Consider the following 16,603-nt stretch of genomic DNA (forward strand, 5'->3'; position numbering starts at 1 on the left):
GGCCGAGGTTAGATGAGGGTATTTATTGTCTAATTCAGCGATGCAGCACGTGCCAGTTGACGCAAAATGCTCCACGAACGGTGCCGTTGCTGACATGGAAGTGGCCGACACGTAAGTGGCAGCGAGTGCATCTAGACTTTCCTTTGAGAGAGAACCAGTCGTTGTTAGGGTTAATTAACGCGCATTCAAAGTTGGCGGAGGTCATTGTGATAACATTGACGACAACCAACAGAACTATCGGAAAACTGCGCAGTGTTTTTGCAGCGCATTGACCTCCGGAGGAAGTTGTAACTGATAATGGTCCACAGTTCACGGCTACTGCATTCAGTAGCTTGCTTCGCAGCCATGGCGTGTGTCATGTTGAACGCCGCCCTACCATCGGGCATCCAATGGAAGCGCTGAGCGACTCGTACAGACCGTAAAGATCTGCTTCGACGACTATGTGACGAGAAGAAGGCGGGTGTGAAGAGAAGCTTACAGCATCGTTTAGTTTAGTTTCTTTTCAGGTAGAAGAACACACCTACTGCATCCACGGAAAAGACCCCTGCAGAGTTGTTCCTTTCGTGGAAGCCGCCGCATCTGTCTTACCTTCCTTCATCCGATTCTAGAAGACCGAATCCATGAGCGATTTTTCAAGACAAAGAACACGGTAGATGAAAAGGAGGACGCTGGTGGTCCTTAAGGGTGAATGATCTGATTCTGGTGCAAGGTCTGTGCCCCGGCGATGAGAAATGGCTGGATGGCGTCATAAAAGAGCGATGCAGTTCTTCAACGTACACCGTACAAGTCGGTCAAAAAAGCAGGTTTGTTCACGCCAACAACTTGCGCCCATCCTTGTTGGCTGAGGCCAAGACACTACGTACGGGGATTCTCCCAACTTTCACGTAACCTAGGGCCCTATAATGTAAAACTATTCCAATACGTTTTTATTCCAATCTCCTGACGTCAAATTTGCGTAACCGCCGACGCAAGGATCGGGCGGTCACCTGCAGGGTTGTCTGAACAGACCAATCAAACGCTGTCCTCGTTCATAGGCGGTCACCTTTGTTTGAAAAACGAATAACATTGCCTACACTGAGCGGCTTGTCTTATTTAATTGGCTGACAAGAGGCGAGGAGCACGCTCAAGTGGAGAGGAAATCGATGAGGCCGAGCCACTGCACTGAAAATCGATAACTGGATGAAGAGGGTGGTGCCGGCGTCTGTGATTGGTCCGCTTTTCCTTACTTGGCTTGAGGTGGCTGGTCGAAAATCGCGGCGGCATGCAACGGAAGGTAAAGATTGCAACTAAGATGGATCCTCATCAAAGAAGAGTTGGCAAAGCGAGGTCGTAAATGTGCCGAAAGTGCTCGAGAACGTTACACGGCCACGCAAAAGGTTTTATTGTACGCAAATTAAACCCATGCTCTCGGGCAGGTGCGAGTCGCCAGTGCCTGAACGATCGGTGACAGCCATCTTTTATTCCTTTCGGAACGGGACAGCCTGCGGCTATTCAGAAGAAAATGCTGTCTTTTTTGGCATATTAATGCATCTTTATCGTGTACACGTCACTTTGACGCGTGAGGTTTTGCGGTTTTGTGAAGTCACGTGACAGGCAGGTGAAGTGGGTGCAGCCCCAAATCTTTTGACCAATAGCCGAGGGCTAATGGCGAAAGGGGGTCGAATCAGAAATAACTATTTTTCTTTTGTTCGACCAAATCATGCATAAACAGTGTGTACACGTTATATGAGATGGGTAGCTATCACGGTTTTCGTGACGTCGCGTGACAGGCAGGTTAAGTGGTGGTGGTCCAAAAAAGTTTTGACCAATCGTGGAGGGCTGATTGCAGAATTGGAATAGAAAACTTTGGAATAGTTTTACGTTATAGCGCCCCTAGTTCTGAATCGCGTGCTTTGTCTCCAGGGCCTCCTTTATAGTCTTCAGGGCTGTTACCGAAACCAGCAGCGCCTTCAGAGAACTAGCCGTCTTCATCCCGTGCTACTATTCTGGACCACAGCGTTGCTATAAAGTCCCCGCAAAGTGACACCACGTTGGTTCCGGGGAAAGCAAGCTCTTCCAAGCAGCACCAGCGCCACAAAGCCTGCTGATCGGTACAAACCGTAAAAAAGAAAATAATAATAAAACGATGGAAGGAGTGGGGTGTTACCATAGACGTATGCTGGCTTTCAGTCATGTGGCGTCGTTGTGGTGTCCTATTAGAGACGCACTCTTGCTTCTGTCATGTGGCGTCGCTGCGCTGTTGCTATGACGCAGTTGTCAGCCCGTGTCATGTGTCTGCTGGCGTTCTGCTGGCTGGCGTGCCAATATAAGCACCCGGCTCAACTGTGTTTGTTCGTTCATTCTTTCTGTAATGACCAAGCTTGCCGAATGAAGTTTTTCCGTTGCTCTGCCTTTGGCATTGCCCGCCGCGGTCACAACATATATTACATAAATCTCTACTCCTTTTTTGTTAAGTAATCATTCTTAATTTTTTTCCAGCACTTGAATCCTGTTATGTGCTGAGCGAATTATGTAGCTTATGGCACCGATGGTTCAGCCAAACATCGGCAGTCATAAGCAGTCGCGAGATGGAAAATGAATTCTGCGGGAATCCGCAAGGTAGAGACATTTTCACGAAACGGAAAGTTGTCATTCAACTCAAGGTAGCACGAGTTTCTTGGGAAGAAAACTTTCCAGTTCGAGAAAAAGTCTTCCTGGCATAGTAATAGAACCCGGAACCAAGGCTTCTGCTCTATCGTCTGAGCTAACCAGGAGGATAGCAGAATTCAGGACGAGGGTAAAATAATCTACAACTTGAAGCGAAGGGAGAGTCATTAGGGCAAGTGACTTCTGCGGAAATCAGCAAGGTTCGGTTGCGCGAAGCTACAAAGAAGCTTCGTACAAATGAGCTATACGCAGGTTTGTGTTACATTCGAACGGATGATAATTTTTTTCTAGCAAACATTGTGGCGGCAACCACCTACTAATTTTCATATGCTGTGCAGTCCAGAGTAGCGTGCACACAAACTCTCATTGCCTCTGCGTCAACCATTGCAACGTAGCAAGCCCATCCTTTGTTCGGTTTACGTTATCTACATTGCTTCTATTTGTCCAATCATTTGATCTAACGGATTCGATGGATGATGATGGAACTCTTTCGGTGCAATTAGGAAGCTGTCATTTACTGCCTTACCACTTTCAAACTTACTAACTAGACATCATGGTGTTTTTTCATTCAGAATGCGTAGCTCAGGAGGGTCGCCATAGTACGCGTATATTGATTTCAGAGCTTTGCTAGGTAAGAAAGTTCTCATCAGTACGTACAAACGCAGGAGAAAAAGCTGTCCTAAGGCTCAGCAGTTCACTACCACTTGGGAAACATTCTGTATGCTCAGTCCTTACTCCCCAATATATATACATTCATGTTTAATGGAGGTGTCTCGACGTGGATTTTGTCACATCGCATAGGTGCCGGAATCTCTGTGATTTGCGGTATTTCTCGTAACTTGCAATCAATTTTCCTTCAGTCTCAGCACGTGGTCGCGGCATATATTAAGCGACGCCGGTACCTAGTACATACTACCTTACAGGGAGTCCTCTTGTTTGTGAATGACGTGGTGTCCTTGAGGCGGGAGCGTGTTTGATGTAATTTCACTTTTGGCTCCAAATAAATGAATGACCGAAACCAGAATTTCTCGGACAATACTGGTAAAAAAAAAAAGCCGAAGTGATGCAGCTTTTGTTATATATCGAAAACCTACTTGCTACCTTGCACAGCTCTCATGTCCTTTCTACGTGCGTGTCCGACTTGCGATGATCAAAGCAAGCACTTGGCTCCAGCGACGTGCGCCCTCGGCTGTCGGCTTTCACAGACAGCATATATTTTAGCGCCCGTGCAGGCAGCGCATAGCAGCGTATTCTAGGCGCAACGCCGTGGTAGGCGTAACACACAACTGAAAAGCGCGCTTCGTAGAAAGAAGTTTACGGGTGCCGATTTCGATTTCTGTGCAAATGTGGTTGGTGAAGCATCTGCCGTGCTGCTTTTCTGCAACTTACTGGCGTCGCGGAATATCAGATGCGTCTTAGGCGGGGCCATGGTCTTCTGGCAAACATTTTATGCGCTGAATAGCGTGGGGTGAAGCGTGCCGTCTTGCAGCCCATTCAGCAAAGTATGTCGCCAACGCCCGACCTCGCGTCCTCGGATTCTCTCGTCTGCTTTTCGAACACTTTGGAGTTTTCTTCGAAGAAAGACTCTCGCAGTTGCCCGTGTTCTGTATGCTCAACTTGTCAATGAAAAGCTCTCGTGTCGCGAATCGCGTGCGCACGGTCTAGTGCTTATTTGTGACATTTTGCTCTACTACAGGGCAGCGTGCTCCAGTGCACGCGACTAGGTGTGTTGGCGTGCGATTTTATTGGAAAAATCATGCGAACAAAAAGAAATTTCGTACTGCAAACGTGCATACTCTACGAAGAATTTTGAAGTTACGTGAGCCATGACCGTGATTGAAAACTTGGTCCATATTCACACATACACACACACAAAAAAGGAAACTCCTATAATGGAACTGTTCGCAAATCTGAATTCCAGCCAATCCTGATGCTGTACATTAGCGAAGGCAGCCAACCAATAGCGATAACAACTTAGGTACAAAAATACTTTATGAATTCCGCCCCTAGTATTTAGATATCAGCTCTGAAGCGTTGAATTCCATATTATAGCGCAACATCTAGAGCTATTACACTTCCTGATTGACTGCCTTATTGTTAACTAATTTTATAGTTCGGTTCGAACACGAAGAGGATGAAGGCGACGGCGACTTATAAAGAATTACATTTTCATATCAACACTCGGGCAAGTGCAGAGCAAAGGATAAGAACCACATAGAAGGTAGATTTAAAAAAGATCTGCATCATCCCTCTTTCAGAGAAATCGGTCGAACACGAAAAGGAAAAGTGTCTTCACAGAAGTTGTTGCATGTTTGCTTCGTGAATTCACGGTGCGCTGTAGCGAAAGGGGGACGATTTGCGGGTCGGCGACCGTATTGCAGGTTTGCTTTTCACGTGGCGTCCCTGTTGGCGAGCGGCGTTCTGTTGAGGAGTCGCTTCGGCGAAGGCACGAGCATTTTGGTGCGGCTCCGGAGTGTCTTGGGAAGCCAGTTGAATTGCGACGCGGTCAGCTTCTGGAATCCGAGTGGCAGAGCTCAGAGCGTGCGCGGCGAATGCGCGAAGGCGTTCTACTTCACGCTGGCGTGTCTCTCGCCGGACCAAAGCAAGGTTAGCCCGTCGATGTCGGTGCCTTTCTGCGCCGCTTATCGCAGCAGTTTTTATAGTTAGTGCGAACGCAAGCGAAGCAGTAGGGTATCAGCCCAGCTGCTTTTGCTCGGCCAGTTTTTGAGTATTTTTAATCACTACAATTTGCCCTTTACAACTTCGATATTAACCCTTCACTGCTGACGACCTCAGGATCCCCAGCAGGCAAGTGATCAAATTCAAGCACGTAAGTGGGCACGGTACCCGGAACCAGCTTCGAGGCGGGCCGCCGCCATCTGCTGCACCCCATGCAGCCATCATCAAAGCCATGAGAAACGAGGAGACAGCGGGACCTTGCACGTCTCCGCAATGGGAAGAAGAAAATTTGAAAGAGACCGCGGTGAATACAAGCGGTGAATACAAGCCTACTGGCAGACGATGTTGCCGAAGACATGGACCATACAAGTTCTATCGATACCGCGTACAAGGAACAAGACCAGCTGGAATTCCGATCATCTTCCAGCCAACACAAGCTGATTGAATGCTGTGGAAAGTAAACCCGAACCCGAGCCCGAGTATCATCAATCGTGTTGACGGCACAAGAAAAAGTCCGCAGTGATCGCCTCAATAAGGAGGGAAGCCTCATAGTGAGGTTTAGTAACGCAGCGTTTTGGGCGTGTTGGTATGACATGATGAGGCTTATAGCGCAAGAAAGGACGAGGACACAGAAAGACGTGGTACACACATGCGCTACTTACAACAGTGTTTATATCGAGTAAGAGAGCCACATATGTAGGCAACATCAGAAATCGTCACAAGTGCGCAATTTCTAAACCTCACCAATCTTTATGCAGTAAGGATAACCCTTTAGACGAAAGGGCGATTGGTGGTTTTGAGACGCAGTTATGCCCTAACCTATCAATCATTTCGTTTTCGATAATTTTGCGAGTTAACTGACCCCTGCTGCTGCCACCAATGGAGTAGTCTTCATATACTGGAATGTACGTAGTACGTTGATCATCACTTGCACTTACATTGGAAAGCCTACATGTGTCTGGAGTGCCCATCAAGAAACTCTCCCCGCTTTTCGTTTACTTTATAGCGGTTTTCCTTTAAACGCTCAATGAGGTGCCTTCCGCTTTTCACACATAATTCTTACGACATGTTAGCACTATCAACGAACTTGTGGTAAAGCTTCTTATTGCACACTGGCTTTTCATGTAGGCCAGGCCTGGTTTGTCCGCGCAGACACTGCAATTTTGTCGGAGCGGAAAACACTACTCTGACATTCGCACGTTGTCCTGTTTTTTTAATAGCCGTGGATGTACGGGATGACCGCAACTTTCCTGAAATCGGCTGGAGTCAAGTTGGCAGAAGCCTTTCTAGAGAAATTTGAAGTCAGAAGACCCTGAGCAACGCACGTACTTGTCGGCGTTGCTGAGAGTCTTTTCGCTGTACCATGTCTTTCTGTGTCTTCGTACTTTTGTGCGATATAAGCCTGATCATCTCATGGTGAGGGTGTCGTCGCTCAACGCCGCTAATCGCCTGCTCACTGTCACTACGTTAGGAGGGATGGCCGTGCAAGCTCGCGTCCCGTGTTCGCACTCGGCCACTTATGAACGTATTCAAGGAGTCCTTGTTGAGCACTCTGACAAAGATCTACAGGAATACCTTTCGAGACAAGGCGTCCTGTCAGCTTGTAGGTAAGTTTCCGACATCCCTAACGAAGAATGAACCATTACAGAAGCACGTCGAAAATCAGTGATCATATAAATCGCCAAGAATTCTCCCATGCCAAAACGTGTTTTACTTGGATTAAGCAGCTACCCTGTGACTGAGTGCATAGGACCTGCAAGGCAATGTTAATAATGACAAAAGCATGATGATATTGCAAAATACTGCAAAGGTACTATGCACTGCAGGGTATGTGCTGGACCCTAATCACACAAAGCTTGCGCTTCTCGGGCACAGCCGCGATGCGCCAATTGCGGTGGACCTCATCAGGCGTCGTACGGACGATGTCCGAAGAAAAAGGCAGCTACACTTGCACACGCAGTCGAACAAGTGGAAGGAAAACTCCCATCGGGCCGAAAGCCGCCAGCGAATCCAGAGCTGGTATTTACGAGCCCGACGTCTGTCGATCGCAATGCGTCTCACCGCGGAGTGACCGAAAACGAGCCTTGTCGATCCTGACACACCACAACAGGGACAAACTGCGAAAAAGACGCCGCGCGCTTCAGCGTATTGACATAGAGAGCCTGGTACATGGACCGTGTTTCCCGACTCGTGACCGGCATTACGCAGCGTGCAGTCAGTTCTCCGACGTGGAGCCCACAAACAGCTAACGTACGAAATTGTCAAACTTCACCACCATGCCAAACAGAAATGCCACGAAACTATTTTCCAATGGCTACCTGGCCATTGCGGTATCAGTGGTTATGATCAAGCAGACAAAGCTGCCCGAGAGTCACATAAAGAACCACACAGCGCTCCCATTCCTCTTTCCAGGACAGACTCTGCGAGGCACCTTTGTGTCCTGGCACGCAAGCGATCTTTATTAGAGTGGAACACCCGAAATATAAGACTCACCAGGTTGCACGAACTTAACGCTTCGCTCCAGCTCCTACCTGCACCTGGGCTTCACCGACGTGAGGCATTGCCTCTATACCGGCTGTGGTCGGGAGTGGCTTTCACGTAGGCGCACACTACTTTGATTGGAAGGACCGACAGTGCTGCGTGCGACGTCTGCATGTTACCTAAAAGACTGCACAATAGTTAGGGGGCACGAGGAGTGGCCCGACGGACCAATTTAAATCATGATAGGCATCAAGGTGGGACCCTATTTGCTACATTGTTTAATGTTTTTCTAACTGGGGTAGTCAGAAAAACAGCCGTCTCATAGGAAGACTGTGGTTTCGTCTTGAACTCAACAACTGCGCCGACATTCACAAATATGTCCTTGCGTCAAAACTATTCCTAAGAGCCGGTGACAGCCAGTCGTGATGTCCGAGGTAATATGATTATATTCGAGAGAAAAAATGTGAACAGGATTTACGAATGAAAAGCTTTGACGATTCGGCCCCTGGTGATCTTCACATGATGAAATGTTAAATGCGTATTTTGCGGTGTGTTCCTTCGGACACACACCGCAAGTTTTTAGCTGTTACCAGTGAGCACAGTTTATCGCAGTGTAACACAGGTTTCGAGACTAACAAAAATCCATCAGCCTCTTTGAAGCTCTGCGATGCCTTTACCAAAGTGTGGAAAATTGTCTAGGTGGGCAACATCAAGGAAAACGCTTCATTAGCATACCTGTTCTTATGGCAGCTGAAAGATAGAGAGAGGGAAGAAAGGGGAAAGGCAGGGAGGTTAACCAGATGGGAAGATCCGGTTTGCTACCCTACGCTGGGGAGAGAGGGGAGGGGGAGGTAAAGTGACAGCAAAGTATAGATAAAGAAAGAAATGAGCATAGACATACAATCACAGTCGGTCACTGTCACTGCATACCGTCACCGCACAGCACAGTAGCACTTGAAGCACTGTAAACATCTGTTAAGGCTTGTCCAATTCTGTTGTCCTTAAAAACTGCAGCAGTGCCTTTGTCAACCTCCGCTGCGATGACTTGTGATGTCGCCATTCTAAAATAAACGGCAGTTGAAATTTTGCAAGAAGGCATGCAGGCTAATATTTCGTTATTTTAAGTATGGTTAAGGCATCGCAGGTTGTCAACTTGTTTTATAAATGCAAGAAATTTAAATAATTTCGCACTTAATACAAAATGATGCGTTATCCGCAAGGACTATTTGACTTCATGGATAGTGTGTTGTAAAGCACTGCAAGGGCCGGGTCAGGTAAAGCAAGTTTTGGCAATCCCAGACCGTGCTCGAGCCTGAAGCTTTCGGGCCTGGGTCGTGCTCGGGCCCGTTCACTGACAAGATTATTCGCTATTTTCACGACGATTCAATGGGCGCCGCCATGTTTGATCGCACGGTGACGCGTCCATTGCATGCCTCCGTAGCCTCCGTGTTTACAATCGATGCGCATGAGGCCGGTGCGGCTCAGAAAACCTTTGTTTCGACGAACACATGCGAACACATGCATTCGAACACATGCGGGGGCTCTGCATAGATCCGAAGTACTCTGCGCAAAGCTAATGTGTCACATTGGAAGAACTGGCTGTTAATTACGTTAGCAAATAAAATAAAAAAGAGTTCTAAGTTATTTTTGTTCATTTCGTATTGTAAAACTTTTTCTGAATATTTTTGTAGCTTTGTTGCTAAAAGCTTTGTTCTGGCTAAAAAAGATACTACGAAACGCTTTTGATACGGTCTGGTTATTACTGCATTTTGCGATTTTGCTATTTCATCGCTCTCGATAAGGTTATTTTTGTTCCAAATGCGCCATATTGCCGCTTTTTAATCGTAAGCATTCTTAAGCCGTTTAACCAGAAAATCTGTCGGTTGGTCTGTGAATTCGTAACGCGTACCACGGTGCGTTCCATAAAGAAAGACATTAAATTCGAAAAGGAGAACGTTGTCGGTGGTGATTTCCTAAACTACGAACCCACACTCAGAAGCTGAGTGTTTTACCCACTGGGCTAATCACCCACGTTTGCAGAAGGTCATTATACCTGAACCACATGAATAAGTTGTAGCGGCGGTACAAAACAGATGTCAAAGGAGAACTGTTTCTATGAAGCCTTTATTGAAAGATTTGGTGATGATGGAATAAAAGCCATCTGTAGAGCTTACTTAGAGCCTTGTAGACATCAGGAAAATTCCGGTTCTGATAAAATTTGATGCAAAACACGCCACATCCGCGATGAATTTCGGTGGTTGAGGGATGCGCCATCCGTTGAGGCGTTCCTTGAGCGACTGAAGTGCCATCGCTTTCCAAGGGCTCATGCACTTCGAGTCATACAATTCAGACAGACAAGCAGTAAATAAGTCGGTAAGGTTGATAAGGAGTGATGAGAGGTTATATGGGTCTCATCACTGTTGTTAATGGTTCGAGGCGTATGGACAAGGTTCTACAGCGCGATAAGTGCTCATAATGGTCGGATCAATTCTGATAAGGTTAAGCTCTGATCAGGTTCATGTGGACCGATAAGAGTTGATAAGGGCAGATCATGTCCGACAAGGTTGATAAGGACAGATAAAGGTTGATAAAGATCGGATCGATTGCGGGAAGGTAGATAATGACAGATCCGGGTTCTTGAGGGTCGGATCGAGTCCCATAAGGTTAGCAATAGCCGATAAGGGTAGATAATTGCGTATACTGCTCGCATCAAGTTTGATAAGATTGATAATGGCACTGGGCTTCGTCGAGATGAGCAAGTCACCAATTCTGACACCTACTTAGACAACTCCTGTGGATTTGCTGCATATTTTTTTATTTATATCACTAGATTCACCATTGTTTTTTGGTCCCCGCAGTAGGCATATATAGCTTCCGCCTTTACAATATTCGCAGTGTTCTTCACGCGCCTTAAATCTATGCATGAGGATTGTTTCGTCTTGGGCTTAGATGGGTTGGTATGGCAGTGCATTTGCCACTAGATTTTTTCGTGGGCAAGTTAGGATATATGCGTTTGAACATTCAGCTGCATTTTGCACCTAATAAATTTCAAGGTTTTTCCTGCAGTGAGAACTATCTACAATGGCCATTTTATTGTGGTCGCGTCACCGCGCCATCGTGCTGTCACGGTATCGATGCACATGCCTAGCCCAGGCATGGAGGGTTGAGTTTAGCCGCAAGAGCGTAGAAACCAATTCACCCCCATGCAGGGTATGAGATCAGGTTAGCTAGTTCTCCATCGTGTTCCACGCTCTGTAACAAATTGAATCAACCGCGCGCTCAGCCTAATCAGCACTGCCGTAGCAATGGCAGTGCTCTGCCTTCTACTGCTGCTATGAGCGTTGTGCGCTCACACATTAGCGCTCCTAATAAAGTGTTGTGCGCTTACCACACCGGGGTGTATCCTCGTCTGGGTGGAAATAACAGTAAACGTGAAGCTTAATCGAGCGCTCCCAAACGCCAAAAGTCTTCCCAGTTTTCCGTCTGTCTGATCTCGAGCACTATCGAGGTGCGACGACAGTAATGATGTCACCAACATTCCTCCTGCTACACTGTAGTGACACGCCAGGTATCTGTGAGGGCGCTGTTCCTGCTGCGCAGCAGCAATAGTCTCGCGTGCTCGTAGCGCAATGACGCCTCCACGTATTGTTAGGACAGCATGAGAGGGCTAGAGCGCAATGTTAAACCTCGTTATCTCTGTCAAGGCTTCTCCTTCTGGCGAAGGTGGCGCATATTTTACTAGTGTGCATAATTCTTGGGATTTACAACATAAAGCGTACACAAGAGTTCTGTAAGCTTGTATACAGTAAACTGCCTCTCTAGAAGTTTTTAACCTAAGTTTCGCTTCTCTCGGCCTTGTCACGTTAGCTGTATGCGTCCTTTGCAGAAAAAAAGTTGATCGCTGTGTTTTATTTGAGTTTAAGTTTGAGTTTGTTAAATGGGGGGGGGGGGGTTACATATGGAGGAAGGTATACAGAAAGAGGTCCCTTTGTGCGAAAACTGCAATGGGACATCTTGTTAAAATACGCATAAGTATAACACAAAAGCAATTGCGAAGTGCAGGCATGCAATACAAGAAAACCGAATCAATTGCGATATACAAGCAAACAGTACATACAAATGCCGGGAGTTGGTAAATATAGAGAGTAACGAACCGAGGAACTAATCAATACTGAATAACGTGTGCAAATAAGTGAGTAAATAAGCGAAGGCATAACGAAGTGTCACATACGCAATCAATAGAAATTGAACACTAATAAATCACACGACATGAAATAACTGAATGAACATAAATAAGAATGCACGATAAGCACTGGAGAGGATAAAGAAGTAACGACAGCGATCGCCATACAGATCAACTGCTCATGAACAGGCGAACTGAATGTTTGAAAATGATGAGCACGAGGATTTAGCCTCCAAGAGTAGACTACGACACACTTTGATGGCAGCAAAGCTTACGGTATTTTTTCCGTAATTAGTGCGAGCCCTAGGCAGTAAAATATTATTGAGGGGGGCTAATATTATTATAGTATTATTAGATTTGGTCGTAAATTTGTTTCCTATAATATAAAGAACACTTGGATTACGCACGATGCGGTAGGCCATAGTGGAAAAATTAAAGAATATAGTATTTGAAATAAGAAGGATATTTAATAAGAAAAATAGTGTAGCTGATTGAGCGTGATATGTGCGCTTGGTTAGAATACGCAGTGACTGTTTTTGGATATGTTCTAGCGGGCGTAAGTTTTGTATGCAAGGCCCCAGGACTCGATACAACAGGTCAAATGACTATGAATGAACGCAAATAGCGGGAAGTTAGAGTAGGGAGCGCGAAATATTGACAAGCATTGAGAAGAACACGAACGCCGTAGGTGGTTTTCATTTTTATTTGATTAACGTGCGCATTAAAGTTTAAAAAACAACATGCAGTTTGAAGTTTACAGCTTAACAAAACAGCATGCCGTTTTATTGGAATGTCTTAGAATAGACCGCCGATGCAATGTCGTATTAACGCATGTATAGGCTAAGTTCCTCCGGTGGGCCCGGACTGGGCCCGTTAATATAGTCACAGGTAAAGCTGACTGGGTGAGTTGGTACATCCCATTCTTGTATTACTTTAGCGCAACTCAGTTTGAGTATCAAAGGCATAGTACGTGTGCTATGGGCGGCCAACATAATGTGCAATAGGGTAATGGAATAAAACGAGCTAGAAGTTAGTGCGCACCCTATCACTTGTCTCTATTCCTTCATACTCGTACTGAGTTGCACTAAAGCAAGACAAGAATAGAAACACACACGGGCAGGGCTTGATCATGCAGGCCCGGGCCCGGGTCGGGCCCGGGTTTTATACAGTGATGCCATAAAATTTAACCCGTGCAGTGCTCTAATGTTGGAGGACTTTCAATTTTTCATCGTTTTTAATTGCGATAGCCATTACACGGACACTTGAGGTGCAAAACCGCCGTTCGTGCAGCTGCCCCGGTTGACAGCGCATGCGCGGCTCATGCACGGAAGATTGGAGGGTCTGTACAGACGTGGAGTGCGCTTGGCTGCAACAACAGCGAAGCGAAGTGAATGCCCGTCAACGCTACGGTCAATCGCCTCCGTGGTGAAGCCAGAGGACAGTTCTGGCTTCTGCTGCTGGCATGAGCGCTGTACGAACGTCACTATGGGCACACTAGCCTTTCTCCTGAGCTGCAGTGTGTGCAGTGCTCTGAGTCGAACGGACAGTAAACGTCAAGCTAAGATTACCTGATTTCCACCATGGTTGCTTAGTGGCTATGGTATTGGGCTGCTCAGTACGAGGTCGCGGGATGGAATCCCGGCTACGGCGGCCGCATTTCGATGGGGGTGCAATGCGAAAACACCCCTGCACTTACATTTAGGTGCGCGCTAAAGAACCTCAAGTGGCCCAAATTCCCGGAGACTCCCATTACGGCATGCTTCATAATGAGATCGTGGTTTTGGCATGTAAAACCCGATAACTTATTTTTTTAACATAATTTAATGTTTACTTGGGCGCTGAATGACGTCGACTGTTGTCCGCCAGTTTCATCTCGTCCACCATCGAGGACGACACCTGCGGCACCATTGGCGACGTTCTTTAGCTAGACCGCCGTTCCCACTGCCAAGCAGCAGTTGCCTTGCGTGCTGCGTCGAGCAAAAATGATGCACCTGCATATAGTTAGAACGCCATCGAAGTTGACGCGCAGCGCTAAACGTTGCTATCGCGCTTTGGGCAAAACTGCCATTTTTTTTCTTCACGCCAGTAAGTGTACTAGATGCACTCAGCCTATTGTTCCTTAGATAATTATAGTCTTAAGCTCAATGAACCATTTCATCATCACTTTTACGTTTCTGCTTCTGCCTGTGCCTTTGTGCAACAACTTGGATTGGCGGACCAGAATCCGCCTTCGCCAGCCGACCTCGCCTGCCTTTTTTCCTTTAGGCTTTCTTCTTTCTCAGTTCACTTCGCTACCTTCGCCCAATTGACAAAACCTGACTCTCTCCCATCGCTTACCCGCTCATTTCATTTCTTTTCTGTTGCCCTGGGCATTTTCCAGACAAACCAAAGGTGCAGTTGACATTGGGCAGCCATCCGAGGCAGTGGAATATCGTCGAAGGGCATGACCTGTACTTGGAGTGCCGCGTTGACGCAAACCCCAGAATAGGAGACGTCGTGTGGCGCCTCGACGGCAAGGATTTGTCTCCGGGCCGGCACGTCATCATGAGCAACCAGTCGCTGGTGCTACAGCGCGTTCATCGTGACAGCTCCGGCTCCTACACTTGCGTGGCTTCCAACAGGATCGGTGAAACGGAAAGCAAGCCGCTCAAGATCACCGTCAAACGTAAGTGCTACGGCGAATTTGTGCAATCTATGTAAAAGGAGACCTGACATGATTCGATTTTTTGTTTACTTTATTATACTAAATAACGAACTGGAAACACATCCTAAATCATTTTAGTTTGCCATTTTAATAATAGTGAGAGAGAAAAATAGCTTACTGATCGAAACAGTGTCCCGAGCGAGGCCCGGCATCACCCAAAGGTGGGAAGGCTGCTTAGTCCAGGAACCCTCTGTCTTCGACTGCCCTCCTGGCCCTGGCGACGAGTTGTCATTGTCGTTTAATTGCTGCGGCTCAACTTACCACAGCTCGGAGACGATGAATTTGCATTTTAGTGGCGGCTTGCTGGTTGACTCCTCCCTTCGCATCCTACATTTTGCGAAAATATAAAAGTACATCGCAACAACATTGGTGCCACAGGAAAACATATTGTGCTAATTGTCTATCGCCTTTACGTAATCGGTCTGGTAGGCTCTCGGCCAGTCACATTCGCCTCGCTTCACACTGCACATTACCGTCGATACTGTACTCAGACTGCGTAAATACACTGCCTTTAACCTATGGTAAAACACAGACCGGGGATACTGTAATAGTCACCACTTCTGCTTCCATAGCTATGTGGTGGCGCCATCTGCAGTTCCTCCTGTATTTCGGCGCACGCATAAGCGTCAATTGCTGTTGCGCCTGAGTGCACAGGCGTGCCTCCGGTCAAACCGTGGCTCTGTGGACCCTCTAGATAAGCGGTGTCGGTACCGCCTCAACATTGGAGACCCTACATTTGACATGGTGTCAGAAGTGGCCGGTTGCACGCCTTCGCTTGGCTTCGTTTACCGAATGCGAAGCAGAATGGCCAATGAGTAACAGGCGTCAGATTCGAAGTGGCTTGGAACCTTACCACGACCACCCGACGCGTTCTAGTTCAACAATGTTGCGTCCTGTCCAACGTGGAAAACCCGTTCAAAGGTTGCGCAGCAGTCTGTATGCATGCAGTTTGCCACGCTTTTGCGGAAGTCCAAGTACGCTCACTTTTATGTTGTATGGGCCCTGAAATTGTCCACTGCTTGAAACCTTCTCAAATTCCACGGACGAACTGTTGTTTTACGAGGCTGTCGTAAAGCGTTTCACCGAGCCCTTTGTCCACTCAGCCAACGAAGTTTATGAATTTTGGCGGTTTCACAAACACTCAGGAAGCGAGCGAAGGCGTCTTTTCTTGTTATGCCAGATTATTCAGGCTCGTAAAGTGTTGTAACTATCCGTCTCTCCCCAAGTCGACAGAGCGTTTTGTAAGGGACAGATTCGTGGCTGGACTAAGAGGCGCACGTCTCTCGGACCAGTTTTGCCGCACCTCAAAGCTAACGCTGAAAGAAGCCTGGACTCACGCTCGTCAGTGGCAAGACGCCTAACAAGTTGAAATGCGCAAAACTAACCGCTGAAGGCTTTACGACAGTCCAGATTGACGCAGCCAAAGCCCACAAAGCTCCTCGATGCTGGGACGTCAGGCAGCAAGGTGCGCCGCCCAGAACAGAACGCTTTAGCGACGCCATATACTTGTTGTATTTGCGAGCGTTCGCAACATCTACGCTCAGAACGCCCTGCACGTGCGTCACTCTGCAACTGCTGCCCTAAGAGAGGACATTTCGCTGAAGTTTGTCATTTGCGCAAAGCGATAGCCAGTTAGTTCGCCGTTATCCGCTTGAATACCGTCGCGGCACCCAAGAACGCTAAGTACGTGGACGTTACGGTGCACAAAGTTTCCCAACAGTGCCGCTTAAGCTCTACCAAGGGAACAAACAGCCTGCTGACAGGTCCTGGAGGCCACGTGCTTCGTCTACTGTGGTCTTACGTCGCCCAGCTCATTTGGCAAGGGAAAAGAAGCGCCCAGCGACTGTATGTAGTCCAGTCCCTCTCTGTTCGTTTGCTGGGTTTTCTGGTGCTGCACGAGCTAGGTAATA

At 47.3% G+C, this 16,603-nt stretch overlaps 1 protein-coding gene across 1 annotated transcript in view; it reads left to right on the forward strand.

Moving 5' to 3' along the window:
* LOC126543350 (synaptogenesis protein syg-2-like) overlaps window positions 1–16,603 on the forward strand; it is a 961,852-nt gene that overhangs the window by 921,972 nt on the left and 23,277 nt on the right. Inside the window, exon 7 of the mRNA XM_055062075.1 lies at window positions 14,370–14,654. Within this exon, the coding sequence (XP_054918050.1) occupies window positions 14,370–14,654 (285 nt within the window). The remainder of the gene's footprint in view (window positions 1–14,369; window positions 14,655–16,603) is intronic.

This window comes from Dermacentor andersoni, chromosome 1, assembly GCF_023375885.2.
Source record: "Dermacentor andersoni chromosome 1, qqDerAnde1_hic_scaffold, whole genome shotgun sequence".
Taxonomy (NCBI): domain Eukaryota; kingdom Metazoa; phylum Arthropoda; class Arachnida; order Ixodida; family Ixodidae; genus Dermacentor; species Dermacentor andersoni.